An 18,270-nucleotide genomic window follows, 5' to 3' on the forward strand; every position below is an offset into this window, starting at 1 on the left:
GCTGACAGATGAACCATACATATCTTAGACATTTGTCAGACTAAAATCATAAAATTCGACACTGACTGGTTGATTTTTTGATTGAGGACTAACTAAGCTTTTCTTTGTTTTGGGTTTCTTGATCCCTGTGGAAAGTACATCCCTTTCACTTTTCCAGTTTGAGCCGGTAGAGGTTTGGACACCCACAGAGCGGTCTGTTGGCAGAATCCTGTAGATTCTGACCGTTTCTCGGACCTTCCAGAGCTGCCCCTCCTCCTGCGGCTCCAACAGCTGTATTGGTTCAGCAGCTTGCCTTTAATTGCTTTAAGTTCTGTTATCGTTCAGCTCTCCAAAAAAAAGTCGTTTGTTTTTAAGTCCTGTCTCACGGTTGTGTACGACCCTGAGCTTGGTTATGTTGTGACGGCTACCAAGTGCCGCTGGCGGCCTGCGATGGCGAGTGCACCCCTGTGCGGCGAAGTGGGCCCGGAGCCCGGTTGTGGCCTCTCCCTGGACTTGGGGGCGTGGCGGTCTATAGGTGTGTTTTGTAAAGAGAACAGAGAGTTGGTCAACCTCCCGTGTTGTTGAGGGAACTTCTCCTGTATTTATAGTGTGAAAGTCAGAGCGGCTAGGGATGCCGGCAGGCGGTTCCTGGAGGCGCCGCCAGATGGGTGTTCTTTAGGTGACAGCGAGCCCGCGAAGACTCCCCAGCAGACGGGAGACGGGTCGTGTTGGAGAGCTTCTGCTGGCAGCCTGTGGAGGGGTGGGTGGGAGGGGCGAGGCAGAGACAGGAGGCGGGGCCGTGGGGGTGAGGGGACAGTGGTTAGGGCAGATCAAGTGCTAGCCAGGCCTGTGGGAGCAGGGATGTAGGAGAGGGGGCGGATTTGGAAGGAGATGTGGGACTTGGCAGTTGACTACAGATAAGAAAAGACCAACCCCAGAGGACTCTTAGGTTTCTGCCTGAGCCAGTGGGACAGGACACCCCAAGGAGCGGCGGGTTTGAAGGGAAGACCTGCCTGTAGCCGCCAGGTGGAGACTCTGATTGTGGAGAGTTTTCGTTTTGTAGAAATGCAGGTTGGCAGGAGCCACTTGATTAATTTTATATCTTCCTTCTCAGGCAGATCAGCGGTTTGTATGGAATGGTCATCTTCTAAGAGAACTTTCTGCCCAGCCAGAGGTAATGGACCCTAATAAAACCTGCTTATCTGTTTCAGTCCAAGTTCTAATTGGCTACACATGTAAAATGGCTGCCTAATCACCAGGGATTGTGGTAAATACTTCTCATTTAACTCAGTTTATAACTTAGGAGCTTTGATAGGTCTGCCTCCTCGCATTGTTCTGGTTTGAAGAAGCCCAATGATTTTATGCTGATCTCCCATAGAAGCCTTAAAAAGAAGAAATACTTTCATAAAAGAACATTGCTTTCTGTGAGTAAGAGAGAAGGGGTCCTGGTGGGTCAGTAGTGGAGAAATGAGGGACCCCACGAGGTCCCCGGGCGAATGCAGAGCTCTGCATTTGTCTTCAGTCACCCGAGAGAGACACACACGGATGCCATCTTCTTCTGTCCTTAGTTGGTACAGATGAGGGGGAGCAGGGAGGCCCAGCCAGGAAGCATAACACACCACACCTAGGTTCATAGATTTGCCTAGTGTCTTTATTTCTTTTCTTTTGTTTTGCTTCTTTTGGAAAAGTAGTTTGAGCCGCAAACCTTAGCATGGGTATCTCTTTTCCCCAGAGCAGTGAAGATGCTGTAGGCAAAGACTGACAGGGAGGGAGGTAGACGTCCAGCGGCTTCATGCAGTTTGATTAGTGTTCCGGAACCTGCACACTTCAGCCCAAATGATTGTATCACATGCTTAAATCATGTTTTAATTGGAAAGACAAGAGTATGTGAAAGACGTTTTTAAAGAAGTTACCCATAAGTTTGATACCTTATTTGTATGTTATCTCCATAACACCCGAATATTGTTACATAGTGTAAGTATGTTTCATGCAGTGATTCTTTTCATTCGAAGAGCATGTGTTTTCCTCAGCGTCCTGTCTCTCTTCATTTCAGGTCCATCGGTTCGCGCTTCCAGTGTTGCACGGCTGTATCCTTTCCAGTTGTCTGCCCGTCCTCAGTTCCGTATTAGTACGAGGCCGATTTAGGAACAATCCCAGTCGGATGAGGAGAGTGTTTTAGAATGAACAGAAATTGCTCTTGATAACAAAATCAAACCCATTACCATAAAATTTTAGAATACTTGTTATAAATGATACCCCCTCCATTTTTTAAATGAACTTTTTTTTTTTTTCAAGGTGTTATTTATTTGACAGAGAGAGAGATCACAACTAGGCAGAGAGGCAGGCAGAGAGGGGGGGAGAAGCAGGCTCCTTGCTGAGCAGAAAGCCTGATGCGGAGCTCGATCCCAGCCGAAGGTCCCATGACCTGAGCCAAAGGCAGAGGCTTAACCCACTGTGCCACTCAGGCGCCCCTTCATTTACCTTTAATCTAAAGCTTTAGTAAGTTTCTGGGTCACACAGTTTCAGTGTTTGAAATACATACAGACAGCTGGGCAGGAACAGCAACCTCGAGGCAGGGCCATACCTAGGCGACGACTGTGGATGGACAGGAGGGATCCAGCTCAGGGAAGGAGCCAGGTTTGGGGCATCCAGGGCCCTGCAGGCTCTGTGTGAGCTGTAATGGTGATCCGAGTGGACGTCGGCATGATAGGACAGGCTCACTGTGACAGCAGTGTGGAGAGCCGGCTGGAGGCGAGCGTGGGAGGGTACCAGGCTAGCTAGAGGCAGCTGCAGTAGTTCAGGCGTGGGGCCGGGATGGTAGCAGGGATGGTGGTGGAAATGGTAAGGCTCTAGATCTGTCTTGAAGGTAGAGCTTACAGAATTTTCTGAAAAATTGGACATGGGCTATGAAAGAAGGGGGTTTAGTACGAATCTAAGGTTTCTGGCCAGAGTAAGTGTAAGGAAGCCAGCCACCAGCCGTCGATGTGTGGAAGCGTCTGGAGGTGGGGGTGAGGCCAGAGTACCCAGAGTTCCATCGGGATACGCTGACCTTGAGATTGCTGTAGCTTCCAAGTCGAGGTGTCACGGAAGAAGGTGGAATAATGGGGCGGGAGTTTACAAGGGAAGGTCATGGTGCAGACATAAATTTGAGAGTCGTCTGGGCACAGGTGGCATTTAAAGCCATAAGGCTGATGAGTTCATCAGAGGAAGGAAAGCATCTAGAGAAAAAAAAAAAGGCCTGGAGAAAGAAGATGGCCTGAGGGAGTTCTAGATGGTGAAGAATTGCCAAAGCCACACAGGGCAGGCCTCAGTGAGGATGGGGGTGGGGCGGGGAGTACTGGTGCGAGTGAGCTGGAAGGACAGGAGAAATGAAGGTGACCTAGCAAAGGGCAGCGAGGAAGAGGGGAGCCACCCAGGTGAGTGTGGTGTCCCCCAAGCAAATGAAAAGACTGTTTGCAGGCTCAGGGGATAATCACCTGATCGGGTGCTGATTGGTTCAGTGTGAACATTTGAGAGGGAGATTATGTGCGTGCTCCCCTGACTCTCCTCCCCAAATGGCGGATATGACAGATGAGAACGTTTCGCAGAAGGGGAGAGCACTGTCACGTGCTGGAGTGACATCCTCGTGGCGTGTGACAGGTGCACAGGTCCTCCACCACCGGGAAGGGAAGCAGACAGGTGGATGTGGACGCCAGTTGGTAGAGAGCTGTGGCGGGAGGACAGGGGGATGGCATTTATTTCCGCAGAGGACCAGAAGACTGTGTCAGTTGGGTGAGTGGGAGGAGGGAGGAGTGTTGGAGGCTGAGAAGGTATGGCAGGGGCATCCGAGTGGGAGCGTGTGGCCCTGGGCAGAGCTCACTGATCCAGACCGGAGGTGTATCTATTCTGTCATGGTGCTGGGCTGCTCTGTGGTTTTTATTTTCTTCTTGTTCCTTCCATGCTTTCTGGATTCTTTAAAGTGTGTATGTATTTCTCTTTTACTCTAAGGAAATGATTCATAAAGCAGTCACTCATATTCTGTGCTATCCTTAGTTCTTTAAGGGCAGGCTCATACCTTACTCATCTTTGTGCCCTGACCCAAAATAGGTAGTGGGTAAATGAATGAATAAATACGGCCTTAGATTCTTCTCTAGTGCTGTGAGTTTTAAAGAAAAGTGAATTGGAAGTTCAGGATGAGTCATCGTTAAGTCTGATGGTCCCAGGTCAAAGAGAAGGGTGACTCATTGGAAATTCACATTGCTAGTGTCCGTCAGGACCATCACTTTGAGAATGATTTGGCATTCTCTCATGAATTTACCAGAACTTCCCCTTGCATACCCAATATGTCCATACGATGGGTGTTTGCAAGAGTGTTCATAGCACCACCGTTGGATGGAACCAGCACCACGAGTTCCCTCTGAGGAGAGTCAGGGCTCTCGTGGTGTGGTGCTTGCACATGGCACACGGCACCGGCGAGGAGTGGCCTACTGGCTTGTGCTCTCCAAGCATGAACCTTAGGAACTTACTGGTGGAAATAGACAAGGGCTGAAGTTGGTCAGGAACATGGTGCTGTTTTTGTAAACTCAAGCCTAAGCAAGCCACGTGTTTTTAAGTCATGGTTGCCTGTGGTGAAATTAAAAAGGCAGGAGTATGGTCTCTTGAGAATAGTTGCTGCTTCTGGGCAAGAAGGCACTTGGATGGGATGGAGAAGTTAGCAGATAGATCAGCCTTTTGGTACTATTCTGAAGTTGGAGGGGGTGGGTCATAGATACTTAATTTACTGTGCTGTTACGCTCTATAATGGATGATTCCAGTTGTGTTAAGAAAAAGTGTTACATGTAAAAGATAAGATGAGGGCAAACCCAAACAAATGAGAAAGCGGGAAAGATAAGGCCTTTGAGACCGTGAAAGAAACGTGTCTTTCCCTTACACTGTCAGGTGGTAAAGATGAAAAGTCAGGGGTGCCTGGGTGGCTCAGTGGGTTAAGCCTCTGCCTTCGGCTCAGGTCATGATCTCAGGGTCCTGGGATCGAGCCCCACATCGGGCTCTCTGCTCAGCGGGGAGCCTGCTTCCCCCTCTCTCTGCCTGCCTCTCTGCCTACTTGTGATCTGTCAAATAAATTAAAAAAAAAAATCTTTAAAAAAAAAAAAGAAAAAGATGAAAAGTCAGAGTAATTCTTAGAAGAGTTTGGCATTTCCTAATAAAATCAGATGATGGATCTGCCCTGTGACCTGCAGTCCTAGCTCCTTAGAGCCCCTTCCCCAGAGTGTTTGTTTGCAGCACTTTTCTGCTAGCAGAAACTGGAGACAACCTGGACAGTTGGCTGGACAAACTAGTGTAGCCCGTCTTCACCTGGTGGAATAGAATCCAGCCCCAGCAGCAAGGGAGCCCCAGGCACGTGTTGCTGAGCAAGGGCAAGCCAAAGACGTACGCAGTATGATCCCTTTTAGGTAAAAAAAGTAAACCGTCCAGTCTAGCCAGCAGATTGCTCAGCGGCAGAACTAGAAAGACCGGCGAGGGAGTGGTGAGCCAAGTGGCTAGCGGTCTGCCCGTGGACTAGATACAGAGGGGTGCCCGTGCTCAGTGCTTCAGAGCTGCCGGGGGTGTGTGGGGCGGATGCCCGAGCGGGTTCAGTGGTGTTTGTTACGATCAGACGATATTTAACGGAAACACGTCATTTTAACCAATTCTGAGTATATAGTTTAGTAAGCGGCATTGCCTTCCTCATGTCAAGCCATCTCTCTCTCCCCAACGGAAGCAATAGTTCCCCAGACGTGGCTCTTTTTACAAATATTTAGATACACTGTGTATTCTTTTCTATTTGTTATACTTCCTAATAACATTGTTTTAAGAGATCTGCCATCTCCGGAGGCTTTCTGCAGCCCTTCGTTCTGGCAGGGAGGTGGAGAGGCGGGGCCCTGAGGGTTCGCCCTGTGCGTTGCTGAGTGGTAGGGAGCAGGTGGACAGCGGATACCCTTTACCAGTTGTTAGGGAGGTAGTTTTAGATTAGAAAAGCTTTGCGGGGAGATACTGTTTTTTTCTTACTCGGTTTCGCTTTTCCCATTTCAAGGAAAAAGTAGAGCCAGAATTTGTTTCTGGGTAATCCTTAAATCACAGTTTGATCTGTAAATCTTCATATGTATACTAACTGTTATCACTGATTTGTATTTGTAATTATACATATATTTCTGTGGTTTTTTTAATTGCAGTAGCCTGGCACCGTGCCTTTTTCCATTTCTTATTTGAGGGCAGAACTACTGTATGTTTTTCATTCTAAGCTGGGTCTTTTGGTGATGTAGATAATTTACTTTTAGAAGTGGTTGAGGATGGCAGGGAAAGGAAATCGTATACAACCCCTCGAACATACTGTCTGTATGTCATGATAGGACTACTGACTTGACCAGACTTCACAGATGAATATTACAGTACTAACGGCTTGCGAACATTCCTGAAGAACCCAAAAGGATTGTACATTCTTGGTTCATTTTTCTTTTAAAGACAATGTCGTTCTTGCTAGGGTACATAGGTTCAGATGTCCTCTGGAAACAATACCTAGGATTTCTATAAATGTTAATATTTTTCTTAACATAGCTAAGTTATTACTATGCACTCGTGTTCTATTAATGGAAAATACTTTGACTGGATTCTCATCTCGAGGAGGAGTTGTTTCAGAGCCGGTGTGCGCTATTACGTAAGAGGTGAGATTAATACCGTCAGCGTGATTCAGTAGTGGGTTTTATCTGTCACTAATTAATGTTTTGTCATACGGTGACATGACTGTAACCTTTTGTATTTCATTTGTTCCCATTATCATTTGATAGTCTCACTAAGTATTACCTCCTGCTTCATTATAATAATTAGGTAGGTTTTCTGTGCTTTACTCCAGCTACTGTAGTTAATATGGCAAACGTTAATGAGACCCTATATGTTGCTTCTTATTGCTTTAAGAGGAATTATTCATGTTGTTCGCTGGATGTCTGAAAGCCAGTTGAACTCAGTGTAGTTTCAGCAGCCTAAACTCACACCAGAAAGTATTTTCTTTTATTACTCTTGGTTTCTTTGCATGCATAAAGCTAGACATTTGACTTTATGCCTTCAACTGTAAAGATTGACGTTTCGAGCATTTATTCCCTAGGATTTGTACTAGCAGCACGCTAATTGACTTAAACTAGGCTTTTCAAAATCTGCTTTAAAAATTACTGGCTTTATGAAAAGAAGTTTTTCCTAACTCGTCCTATTTTCTTTTCTTCCTGTCTTTTATTTTTCTTTTTTGTAAGCCAGGGTCTATCAGAATAAAATCCTGTGGGCCATTAGATCAGCTGTAGACATTTCGGGCCACGAAGTTTTAAAGGTTATTCCCTTATTATAGGTAATAAAGCAGAAGAAAGGCGTTTAGTAAGTGACCTGGCCCAAAATCACAGAACCAGAATTGGAATTAGCGACTCCTTCATAACTAGATTTTCTTGGATGGAGATATAGTCTTCATTAAATTTTTGAATAGGTAATGCATTCATGTAGTTCAGGTATCAAGAAATGTAAACAGATACGCAATAAAAATACTTCTTGGCTTTGAGGCCATCTGCTGCATCTTACTCAGTTGTTAGCTTCTTATTTATCCTTTCAGATCGTTATTATTTTTTTTTAAGATTTTATTTATTTGACAGAGAGAGATCACAAGTAGGCAGAGAGGCAGGCTTGGGGTGGGGCGGAGGGGAAAGCAGGCTCCCTGCTGAGCAAAGAATCCAATGAGGTGCTCAATCCCATGACCCTGAGATCAAGACCTGAGCAGAAGGCAGAGGCTTAACCCACTGTGCCACCCAGGCGCCCCCAGATCATTATTTTATGCTGTTACAGTTGTGTGTTCTCCTCTTCCTTTTGTAGACATTGGTTCTATACTGAGCACATTTTCTTGCACCTTGGTTTTTTCTGTTTTTTAAATTTCATGTATCTTGGAAATCACTTCATAAAGGTCTGCCACCCCACCTGGACCCTGGCCCCCATTCTGTCCTTTCCTCCTTCCCTTCTTGCGCCCCCACCCCCCACACCAGTTTCACTTTAATTTCTGAAAATACTCCTTAATGAGAATTATGGAAAGAACCCAAGTAGAAGATGCTTCTGACAAGTAATCTTAGAAGGTTTTGAGGAAGCTTTTCATTTCCTATTTGACTCAGTAATTTTGTCCCAGTCGCTATTAACAAAACCATTTCCCTCACCTTAAAATGTTACATTTGAGAACTAGATAGAAAAGGTGTTAAGAAATATTTGAGTTGGTTAAAAAAAATCTATTGATTTCTTTATGAAATCAGGGTAATTTGAGTCAGGGAACAGCTTGAAAGTTGCCTCTACGAGCTTCTCGTATAAACATGGATTATGTGAACAGATTGTAGAGGATTGCTTCACGCGATTGAAAGGACTAACCAACATTAAGACTGAACACTTGAGAGCAGTGCTTTTCAAATGAGGCTTTGTGGGTATGTTCATGGAGTTACAAGAATTCTAGGATCATATAATTTTTGTGCTTTTATTTTGATAATTAAAATCATTATAAGCATCTGCTGGACCATTTGCCTTATTACAACAAAATACTGTTAACATAATGACCCATATTTGCATTTAATATTGTGTTTAATGGTTTTAACTTTCAAGATGGTGTTTTTCAAACTGGGATCTGTGGGCATCCTGTCGGGGTCCTTGAGAATTTGACTTTTCTTGAAAATATTTTTCAAGTTTGAGAAACACTGTTTTAGAGGAATTTTGTATGTCTAAACAATTGATATATCAAACAGCAACCAACTTCATCTGTTTATTAATAAGTCCTTAATACACTGCCTTAAGCCTGTTGCAATGAGTGAGCTTCTGGTAGCTTTTGGATGGTGTACCATGCATTTGTCTGAAATTGATTTTTACAAGTATTTTCCCCCTAATATGAACCAACTTAATTCTTTCCAAGTTTAAATGGAATTGCTCAGTTTCTGATGTGTTTCTCATGTAAGAAATCTAGTTAACTTTGACTTTTTTTTCAATTTAGGAATTGATTCTGAAGGCCACGCCGCTAACTTTGTAGAAACAGAACAGATTGTGCACTACAACGGGAGCAGGGCCTCATTTGTACAGGCAAGTGGCTGTGGCCGTGAGGCGGCCCGCCAGTCCTCCTCTGCTTCCATCGGACTTTCTGCCCTGGTGTTGAAATTTCCCTCTGCTCCCCTGCTTCTTTTTTTTTTTTTTTTAAGATTTTATTTATTTATTTGACAGATAGAGATCACAAGTAGGCAGAGAGGCAGACAGAGAGAGAGGAGGAAGCAGGCTCCCCGCTGAGCAGAGACCCCGATACGGGGCTCGATCCCAGGACCCTGGGACCATGACCCGAGCCGAAGGTAGAGGCTTTAACCCACTGAGCCACCCAGGCGCCCTGCTCCCCTGCTTCTTAAAGTAATACTGTTGTCTGAGATGTGGGAAACGTTCCCTCAGAACAAAGCTACTCCCATCACCTGGCACTCACCTGCCCATATTTCCTGCCCTTGAATTAATTAAATCCTTACGTAGAGGGGAGGAGAGGAGGTCCAAGGGTTATGGAGGTGGAGCTACTTGCCCACTTCACCCTCTCCACTTCTTCAAGGCAGTGATGATGGGACAGAAGGTAGCTGGCGAGGGCGTTACGCACCTGGCGCATCTTTGGGGGACAGTCTGTCCCCTGTTGCCGCCTTACGGTGCTGTGGGTCGTTTGTTCTCTAGAACAGTAGTGGCTCAGCGTATTTGTAAGTTTATGAACATTCTCATTCGAGGACCAGTGAAGCATTTTCTGGTTTCATCATCATGTCCGACTACACGACAGATACAACTTAATAATTGCTTGTAGATAAATTCATTTATTTTGGAGCTTAGGGGAAACACAGAACTGTGGACTCCCCAGGTAGTAAACATGTATATAAAGCCGAGAGGAAAAGTCCTTTCTGAATGTATTCCCACGGAAGAGGAGCTGTAGGAGTGGGTACCCACAGACTGCTCTCATAGTTGGTAGATTGCTTTTCCCTTTGCGGTCAGTGATGCACATACACCCCAGACAGGAGATAAGCTGAGAAAAACAAGTTTGTGTGTATGTTTCTTTTCATATTTCTCTCTTTTCTTTTAGACTCGTGGATCAATACCCGTTTTCTGGTCTCAAAGACCAAACCTCAAGTACAAACCACGGCCGCTAATCAACAAAGTAGCAAATCACGTGAGTATCTTCTGTGCTTTTCTCCTTGGCTAAAAATAGGAGCTTCGTGTCATTGTGGTTTGTTCGTGGGGCACGAATCTGAATCCTCACGAGTCAGAACCCAGCATCTCTGCAGCCGTTCTCTTTGGTTCTGGCACCTGCTGAACCTCTGGCCTAGAGGCTGCAGAGATGGCACATTGGGAATGTGGAAAACTCATGGATGATTGGACGGCATGGCAGATTCAGACTTTAGAGGTCCTGTAAGATTTGCAGCTTCATGGCATTCTCTAGTCCTCGATGTGTTCTGTTTGAGGCCGTGCTCGGAATTAAAATATGGTATTTTAGCTCAGAATCCAGCGGCTTGTAATGGCTGCGTACGACATGCTGTTTAGAACGCCTTGAAGACCTGGTCCCAATCCTAGTGTCATTCTCTTGAATATACAAACAGGACATTGAAGGCGATACTTTAAAAAGTTTTATAAATATAGTGTCATTTGGTAAAGCATGTAACTCTTTTTTCTCTTTCTAGATGGATGGTTTCCAAAGGCATTTTGATTCACAAGTAATTATTTATGGAAAACAAGTAATAATCAATCTGGTAGGTTTCTTACTTGTTTCTTAGGGGGAACAAAAGAAAAAACTTCACATTTGAAAAAATACATGTACCATTTTAACTGTTTTGAAGTGTGCATTTCAGTGGCATTAATGTGCTTGACAGTGTTGTGCTCCTGGCACCATTGACCATTTCTAGGACTTTGCATCACACCAAACAGAAACCCAGTGTCCGCTAAACAATAACTTCCTGTTATCCTTCTGCCCTCAGCCCCTGGTAACCATTCTACTTTCTACCTATATAAATTTTCTTATTCTAAGTTCCCCATGTAAGAGGATCATAGAATACTGATTCAAAATTTCATTCCTTTTGAGGACTGGATAACATTCCTTTGTATGTTCCATATTTGGTTTATCCATTTATCTGTCGACAGACATGGGGTTGTTTCTACATTGTGTTACTGTGAATAATGCTGCTCTGAACATTGGTGTGCAGGTATCCATTTGAGTCCCTGCTTTCATTTCTTTTAGGGCTATACCTAGAAGTTGATTGCTGGATCATGTGGTGATTCTAGGTTTAACTTTTTAAGGAACCGCTGCAGTTCTTCACAGTGGCTGCTTTGTACGTTCCCACCGCAGTGTGCCAGGGTTCCGCTTTCTCCACATCCTTGCCAACACTTGTTATTTTCAGGGTTTGTTTTGTTTTGTTTTTTGATTATAGTTGTCTTTATGGTGGTGGAGTGGTGTGTCATTGTGGTTTTGATTTGCATGACTAGTGATGTTGAGCTTCTTTTCATGTGTATATTGGATAGCTGTATGTCTTCTTTGGAGATAGGTCTACTCAAGTATTTTGCTCATTTTAAATCAAGGGGTGGTTGTTTTTGTTGAGTTTTGGTAGTTCTTTATATATTCTGCAACTAATCCCTTATTAGATGTGCTTTGTAAATGTTTTCTCCCATTTTTTTGTGTTTTTTTGATAACTGCTAGTTATAGGTCTATTCAGATTTTCTATATTTTCGTGATTAATATTTTGGTAGATTGTTTCTAGAAATGTGTCCATTTCATCTAGCTGGCCTGGTTCATTGACCTACAAATGTTCATTGAATTCTGTTACAATCCTTATTATTTCTTCAAAATCAGTAGTAATATCCCATCTGTCATTCCTGATTTTTTTTTTAAGATTTTATTTATTTACTTGACAGACAGAGATCACAAGTAGGCAGAGAGGCAGGCAGAGAGAGAGGGGGAGAAGCAGGCTCCCTGCTGAGCAGAGAGCCCAATGCAGGGCTCGATCCCAGGACACTGAGATCATGACCCGAGCCAAAGGCAGAAGCTAAACCCCCTGAGCCACCCAGGCGCCCCTGTCATTCCTGATTTTAGTAAATTGAGTCTTCTCTTTTTTCTTGGTCATTATAGCTAATAGTTTGTCAGTTTTGATCTTTCAAAGAACCAAGTTTTGGTTTTATTAATTTTTCTCTATTTTACTATCCTTTGTTTATCTCTAATCTCTATTTCCTTCCCTTTGCTAGCTTGGAGTTTCATTTGCTGTTCTTTTTCATCCCTTAAAGTGTAAAATGAGGTCCTTGATTTAAGGTCTTTTTACAAAAAAATATTTTATTTATTTATTTATTTATTTATTTGAGACGGGGAGAGAGAGAGAATGTGAACGTGTTTGAGCAGGGGGATGGGCAGAGGGAGAGGTGGGAGAGAGAATCCCAAGCAGACTCTACTGTGAGTACGGAGCCCGGGGTGGACCTCCTATTTTACAACCCATGAGATCATGACCTAAGCCAGAATCACTAGTTGGCCATCAGCTGACTGAGCACCCAGGTGCCCTGGTCTTATGTTTGAATGTATGTGTTTATAGCTGCAAATTTCCCTTAGTGCTGCTTTGGCTTTATTTCATAAGTTTTGGTATATTTTATTTTGTTCTTATTTGTCTCTGTTTATTTTCTAATTTCTCTTGTGATTTCTTCCTTAACACAATGATTGTTTAAGAGTGTGCTGTTTAGGGACGCCTGGGTGGCTCTGTCAGTTAAGTGTCTGCCTTCCACTCAGGTCATGATCCCAGGGTCCTAGGGTGGAGCCCCATGTCATGCTCCCTGCTCAGCGGGGAGTCTGCTTCTGCCTCTTCCTCTGCCCCTCTCACCCCCACTTGTACGTTGGGATACTCTCTCAAATAAATAAATAAATAAAATCTTCAGGAAAAAAAGAATGTGCTGTTTAATTTCCTCGTATTTATGAAATCTCTGGTTTTTCCTTGTTACGGAGGGTTAGCTTCATTCCAGTGCGAATAGAAGAGATACTTTGTATGAGAGTTACTGAATTTGAATATTATGAAGACTGGTTTTGTGGCCTAACAGCTACTCTGTCTCAGATACTGTTCCACGCACACTTGAGAAAAATGTGTATTCTGCTGTTGTTGGGTGGAGTGTTTTGTTTATGTCTCTCGGGTCTGATTTGTTCGTGGTCTTTAGGTTGTGTTTTCTTACTGATCTGTCTGGTGGTTCTGTCCGTTACTGAAAGGGAGCTGTTGACATCTCCAGCTATTGAGAATATTTCTCTCCCCCTTCAGTTCTCTCAGTGTTGCTTCCTGTATTCTTGGGCTCTGATGTTTGGTGCGTGTGTATCTTCATTGTTTTACCTTTGTGATGAGTGGACTCTTCTATCACTATATAATGTTATTCTTTGTCCTTACAATAGTTTTTGACTTGAAATCTGTTTTGTCTCATGTTGCTAAAGCTGCCCCTGCCCTGTTTTGATTACTAATTATTTGCATGCAATATCTTTCCATCCTTTTACTTCCAGAATACTTATGTTTTTATTATTTTTTTATTTTTTTTTTAATATTTTATTTATTTATTTGACAGACAGAGATCACAAGTAGGCAGAGAGGCAGGCAGAGAGAGAGGTGAGAGCAGGCTCCCTGCTGAGCAGAAAGCCCGATGCGTGGCTCGATCCCAGGACCCTGAGATCATGACCCGAGCCAAAGGCAGAAGCTTAACCCCCTGAGCCACCCAGGTGCCCCTTTATTTTTATTTATTTATTTATTTATTTATTTAAGATTTTATTTATTTGACAGAGAGTTCACAAGTAGGCAGAGGCAGGTGAAGAGAGAGGGGGAAGCAGGCTCCGTGCTGAGCAGAGAGCCCAAAGTGGGGCTCAATCCCAGGACCTTGAGATCATTACCTGAGCCGAAAGCAGAGGCTTTAACCCACTGATCCACCCAGGCACCCCTACTTGTGTTTTTAGATCTAAAGTGATTGTTTTATACAGCATATGGTTGGATCATGTTTTTTAATTCATTCTGTCAGTCTGTGCCTATTGATTATAGAGAGTTAATCCATTTATACTTGAAGTAATTCTTTGTAGAGACTTAGTTCTGCCATTTTGCTCTTTGTTTTCTGTACGTCTTATAGTTTTTTTTTCCCCTTGTCTTCCTCTATTACTGTCTTGTGTTGAATTTTTTTGTAGTTATATATTTTGATTACCTTCTCATTTTCTTTTGTTTATATTCTGTGGATATTTTCTTTTTGGTTACCATGAAGGTTACATATAATGTTTTAATTGAAGTTGTAATATTTGGGGCACCTGGGTGGCTCAGTTGCTAAACGACTGCCTTCTGCTCAGGTCATGATCCCAGGGTCCTGGGATTAAGCCCTGCATTGGGCTTCCTGCTCAGCAGGTGGGGAGCCTGCTTCTCCCTCTCCCACTCCCCCTGCTTGTTTTCCCTCTATTGCTGTGTTCCTCTCTGTCAAATAAATACATAAAATCTTAATAAAAAAATAAATCAATAAAGTTGTAATATTTAATTTGAATTGGTACCAGTCAATTTCAGTTTGCATACAAAAACTTGATTCCTGTAAAGCTTTGTCCCTCTTTATGTTATTAATGTCACAGATTACATCTTTATACATTTTGTTCCCAGTAATGTAGATTTATAATTTCTTAAATGCATTTGACTTCTGAGTCCTATAGAATATAAAAAAAATGGAGGTATGGATCAAGATTATAGTAATGCTGCCTTTTATATTACCTTCACAGGAAATCTGAATACCTTCACATGGCTTCAGCCTGTTTATATTCTTTCATTCCAACCTGAAGGATCCCTGTTAGCTTTCCTTGTAGCCTGGGCCCAGTGATAATGAGCTCTCTGAGCTTAAGAACGTCTTAATTTCTCTCATTATTATTATTTTATTTTACTTATTTATTTATTTAAAAGATTTTATTTATTTATTTGACAGAGAGAGTCACAGCGAGAGAGGGAACACGAGCAGGGGGAGTGGAAGAGGGAGAAGCAGGCTTCCTGCCAAACAGGGAGCCCAATGTGGTGCTTGATCCCAGGACCCTGGGACCAAAGGCAGACGCTGCCCTGACTGAGCCACCCAGGGACGCCATTCTCTCTCATTTTTAAAGGACAGTTTTGCCAGATACAGAATTTTTGGTTTAGGGTTCTTTTCTTTCAGTGCTTTAAGTAGGTCAGTCCACTGCCTTCTAGCCTCCAAGTTTTCTGAAGAGAAACGGGCCTGTAGTCCTATTGAGAATACTTTGTATATAATGTGTTTTTTTCCTTCTTGTTGCTTTTAAGATCCTCTCTGTCTTTCAGTAATTTGAATAGAATGTGTTTGGTATGGGTTTCTTTTATCATACTTGGAACTGGGTGAGCTTCTTGGATTCGAAGATTTATGTCTTTCATCAAATTCAGGAAGTTTGGGGGCATTTTTTTTTTTTTTTTTCCTTCTTTAAAAAAAGACCTCTAGCTTTTTCTCTCTCTCTTTGCCTTCTGGGACTCCCAGAATGGGTGTTTGTCCCCTGGTGATATCCCAGACATCTCCAGGGCTCTGCTCACTTTTCCTTAATGCGTTTTTCTTTCTGTTCCTCAGACTTGGCTAGTTCATTTGTCTCATCTAGAAGTGGGCTGATTTGATTTTCTTCCTGCACAAATGTGCTCCTGAAACTCTGCTAGTGAATGTTTAATTTCTGTTTGGTACTTTTCAGCTCCAGACTTACTTTTTAGTTCCTTTGAATGATTTTTGTTTGTTTGCTGGTAATCCTATTTTGTTCATATACTGTTTTCCTGGCTTCCCTTTGAGCCCTGTGTTTTCCTTTAGCCCTGAGCATATTTAAGACACTCGTTTTTTTAAAATCCTTTTTCTGATAAGTCTTCTGCAGGGATGGTTTCTGTCAGTTCATGCTTCTCAACTGAATAAGCCTTGTTTTCCTGTCTTTTGTTATGCTTTGGTATTTTTGTTGAAAATCAGGCACTGGGTGGTTAGGATACGGTAACTCTGGAAGTCGCATTCTCCTTTCCCTGGATTTTGTGGTGTTTTTGTTTCGATTGTTGAAGGCTGTAGTAATCCATTTGTTTTCAGATGTTTCCCAACCATTTTTGTAAAGGCTCCCTTGTTTATGCTCACTGAAGCCTCTGTTCTTTGAGCGCATGTTCAGCTAATGTTTTGACAGAGATTTCTTTGAATGCCAGGAACCAAAACTGACAAAGCCAAAAACCAAAAAAGAGAGAACAGCCCCATCTCTGAGTTTCTGCAGCTGGTTCTGTGCAGTTCTTCTCTGGGTAGCCAGGCTAGCCCGAGCATACCACTCAGCCTGAGGGAAGGGCTCCAGGTCTTCTCAGGAACTTCCAGACGTGCCTCTTGCCTGGGTGTACATGTGGCATTCTAGAATCCTCCTTATGCGTGGCTGCTTCTGAATGACCTCATTTCCCAGACTATCACCCCAGCTTCTCCTGTAGTCTGTAGATGGTCTGTTTTATATTTCCCGAGATCCCTTGCCCTAGACAGCTGTTGGATTGTAGTTCTCTTGTGGCGTGTATGAGCCATGTCCACGTCGTGCCCTGCTCGTGTTCAGAGTTGTGCGAGGCAGAGACAGGCAAACCCATCCTTCAGGTCAGAACAAAACATAGGCGGTAACTTGCAGATAAGGTCTGGGGCCCTCTCTCCGGTTTGAGGAGGTGAACCGAGAACTTGGTTGTGGCTTAGGACTGAGACCGTCACTGCCCCAGGGACTGGGTGGCGTAAGGGCAAGTAAAAATGTCACAGAACTGTCCTACAGTTTTGAAGATAGCTTTTTTTTTTTTTTCCCCAGTCGGGCATTTGCTTCATTGCTTTAAACCTTTGATTGTTTTCCAGAGCTACAGAGGCGGCTCAGATAGCTTCTGTTGTTTTCAGTGTTTCTGTGCGAGAACAAGAGCTTGGAGCTTCCTGGTCTACCATTTTGCTGATGTCGCTTGCTCCTTTTCAAGGAACTTAAAGCTGTGGTGTTTTTCATCTTTTACAGGTGAATCAGAAGGGCTCAGAAAAACCACTTGAACAGGCGTTTGCAACAATGGTGTCTTCCTTGGGCAGTGGAATGATCAGGTACCTCCCTACAAATCAGGTCTTTTCGGATTAGATGTGCACTTACATATCCGGGGTCCCTCCTCACCCATGGGCATCCGTTCCCACACCCCCAGTGGATGCCCGAAACCACACATGGTCCTGAAGCCTACGATTACCGTGATTTTCCTTAGACACACATATCTATGATAAAGCTTAATACGTAATGTCGGCCCAGTAGCAGATAAACTGATAATAGAATAATAAGAATAATAGTAGAATAATTAAAACAATATACTGTAGGAAGAGCTGTGTGAATGTGGTCTCTCTCAAATTACCTTGCCGTACTGTAGTTGTGCGTATTGTGATGATGTAAGGGGCTCGGTGCCCAGGTGATGAAGAAAGCCCAGTGACGTGGGCACTGTGATGGAGCGTCAGGCCACTGGCAGCCTGACCACATGTCGGAAGACCAATTACTTTCAGACCATAGTTGACTGGGAGCTAAAGCTGTGGGAGGTGAAACTGTGGATAAGGGGAAACTACTGTATACACCAGTACATAGATCTCACTAGATATACAGTGTCCCCCACTTTCCAAAGGTCTGTGTCACACTGCTTCGCTTTTACAAAAGACCCACGTTGCCTCCTGTTGTCACTAACCGAAAGAGCCAAAGACGATTTTTCACTTTTTTTTTAAGATTTTGTTTATTTATTGACACACAGAGATCACAAGTAGGCGAGAGGCAGGCAGAGAGAGAGGGGGAAGCAGACTCCCCGCTGAGCAGGTAGCCTGATGTGGGGCACGATCCCAGGACCCTGAGATCATGACCCGAGCTGAAAGCAGCTTAACCCAGTGAGCCACCCAGGTGCCCCTGATTTTTCACTTTTTTGAGGTCATTATCAAGCTGATGGAGGGGGAGGTCTTCCTAAGAGCAGAGTGGCCTGTGGCATGAGGCAGACGTTTGGACAGCAGGGGGCGCTCTTTGTTCATGTTACGTTAGCTCATGAAAAGTTCCGGTGGAACACTCCACTTTCCGGTAGTAGTGGAGTCCTGAATTATAGCTCAGCTTCCCCCCCAGCAATACTAGGTCAAAGCATGATTCTTTTGGCTTGAAGTTTTTCTCTGACACAGTTATATTGCCCAATAACTTCTTAAGGGTCAGATTTTAATTTGAATTTTGTGATAGTTCCTGATCAAAATCCCCTCTGTGAGTCTGTGTGTCGCGTGGCCACT

The 18,270-nt window shown here is 43.7% G+C and overlaps 1 protein-coding gene across 2 annotated transcripts in view; it reads left to right on the forward strand.

The window, feature by feature from the left end:
* SACM1L (SAC1 like phosphatidylinositide phosphatase) overlaps positions 1 to 18,270 on the forward strand; it is a 59,382-nt gene that overhangs the window by 27,327 nt on the left and 13,785 nt on the right. For both annotated transcript variants that reach the window (XM_032867831.1, XM_032867832.1), the window contains 7 exons: positions 1,094 to 1,153; positions 2,033 to 2,066; positions 6,555 to 6,656; positions 8,987 to 9,072; positions 10,088 to 10,174; positions 10,683 to 10,751; positions 17,000 to 17,079. In XM_032867831.1, the coding sequence (XP_032723722.1) occupies positions 1,094 to 1,153; positions 2,033 to 2,066; positions 6,555 to 6,656; positions 8,987 to 9,072; positions 10,088 to 10,174; positions 10,683 to 10,751; positions 17,000 to 17,079 (518 nt within the window). The remainder of the gene's footprint in view (positions 1 to 1,093; positions 1,154 to 2,032; positions 2,067 to 6,554; positions 6,657 to 8,986; positions 9,073 to 10,087; positions 10,175 to 10,682; positions 10,752 to 16,999; positions 17,080 to 18,270) is intronic.

Source organism: Lontra canadensis, unplaced genomic scaffold, assembly GCF_010015895.1.
Source record: "Lontra canadensis isolate GAN:19392208 unplaced genomic scaffold, GSC_riverotter_1.0 scaffold35, whole genome shotgun sequence".
Classification (NCBI taxonomy): Eukaryota; Metazoa; Chordata; class Mammalia; order Carnivora; family Mustelidae; genus Lontra; species Lontra canadensis.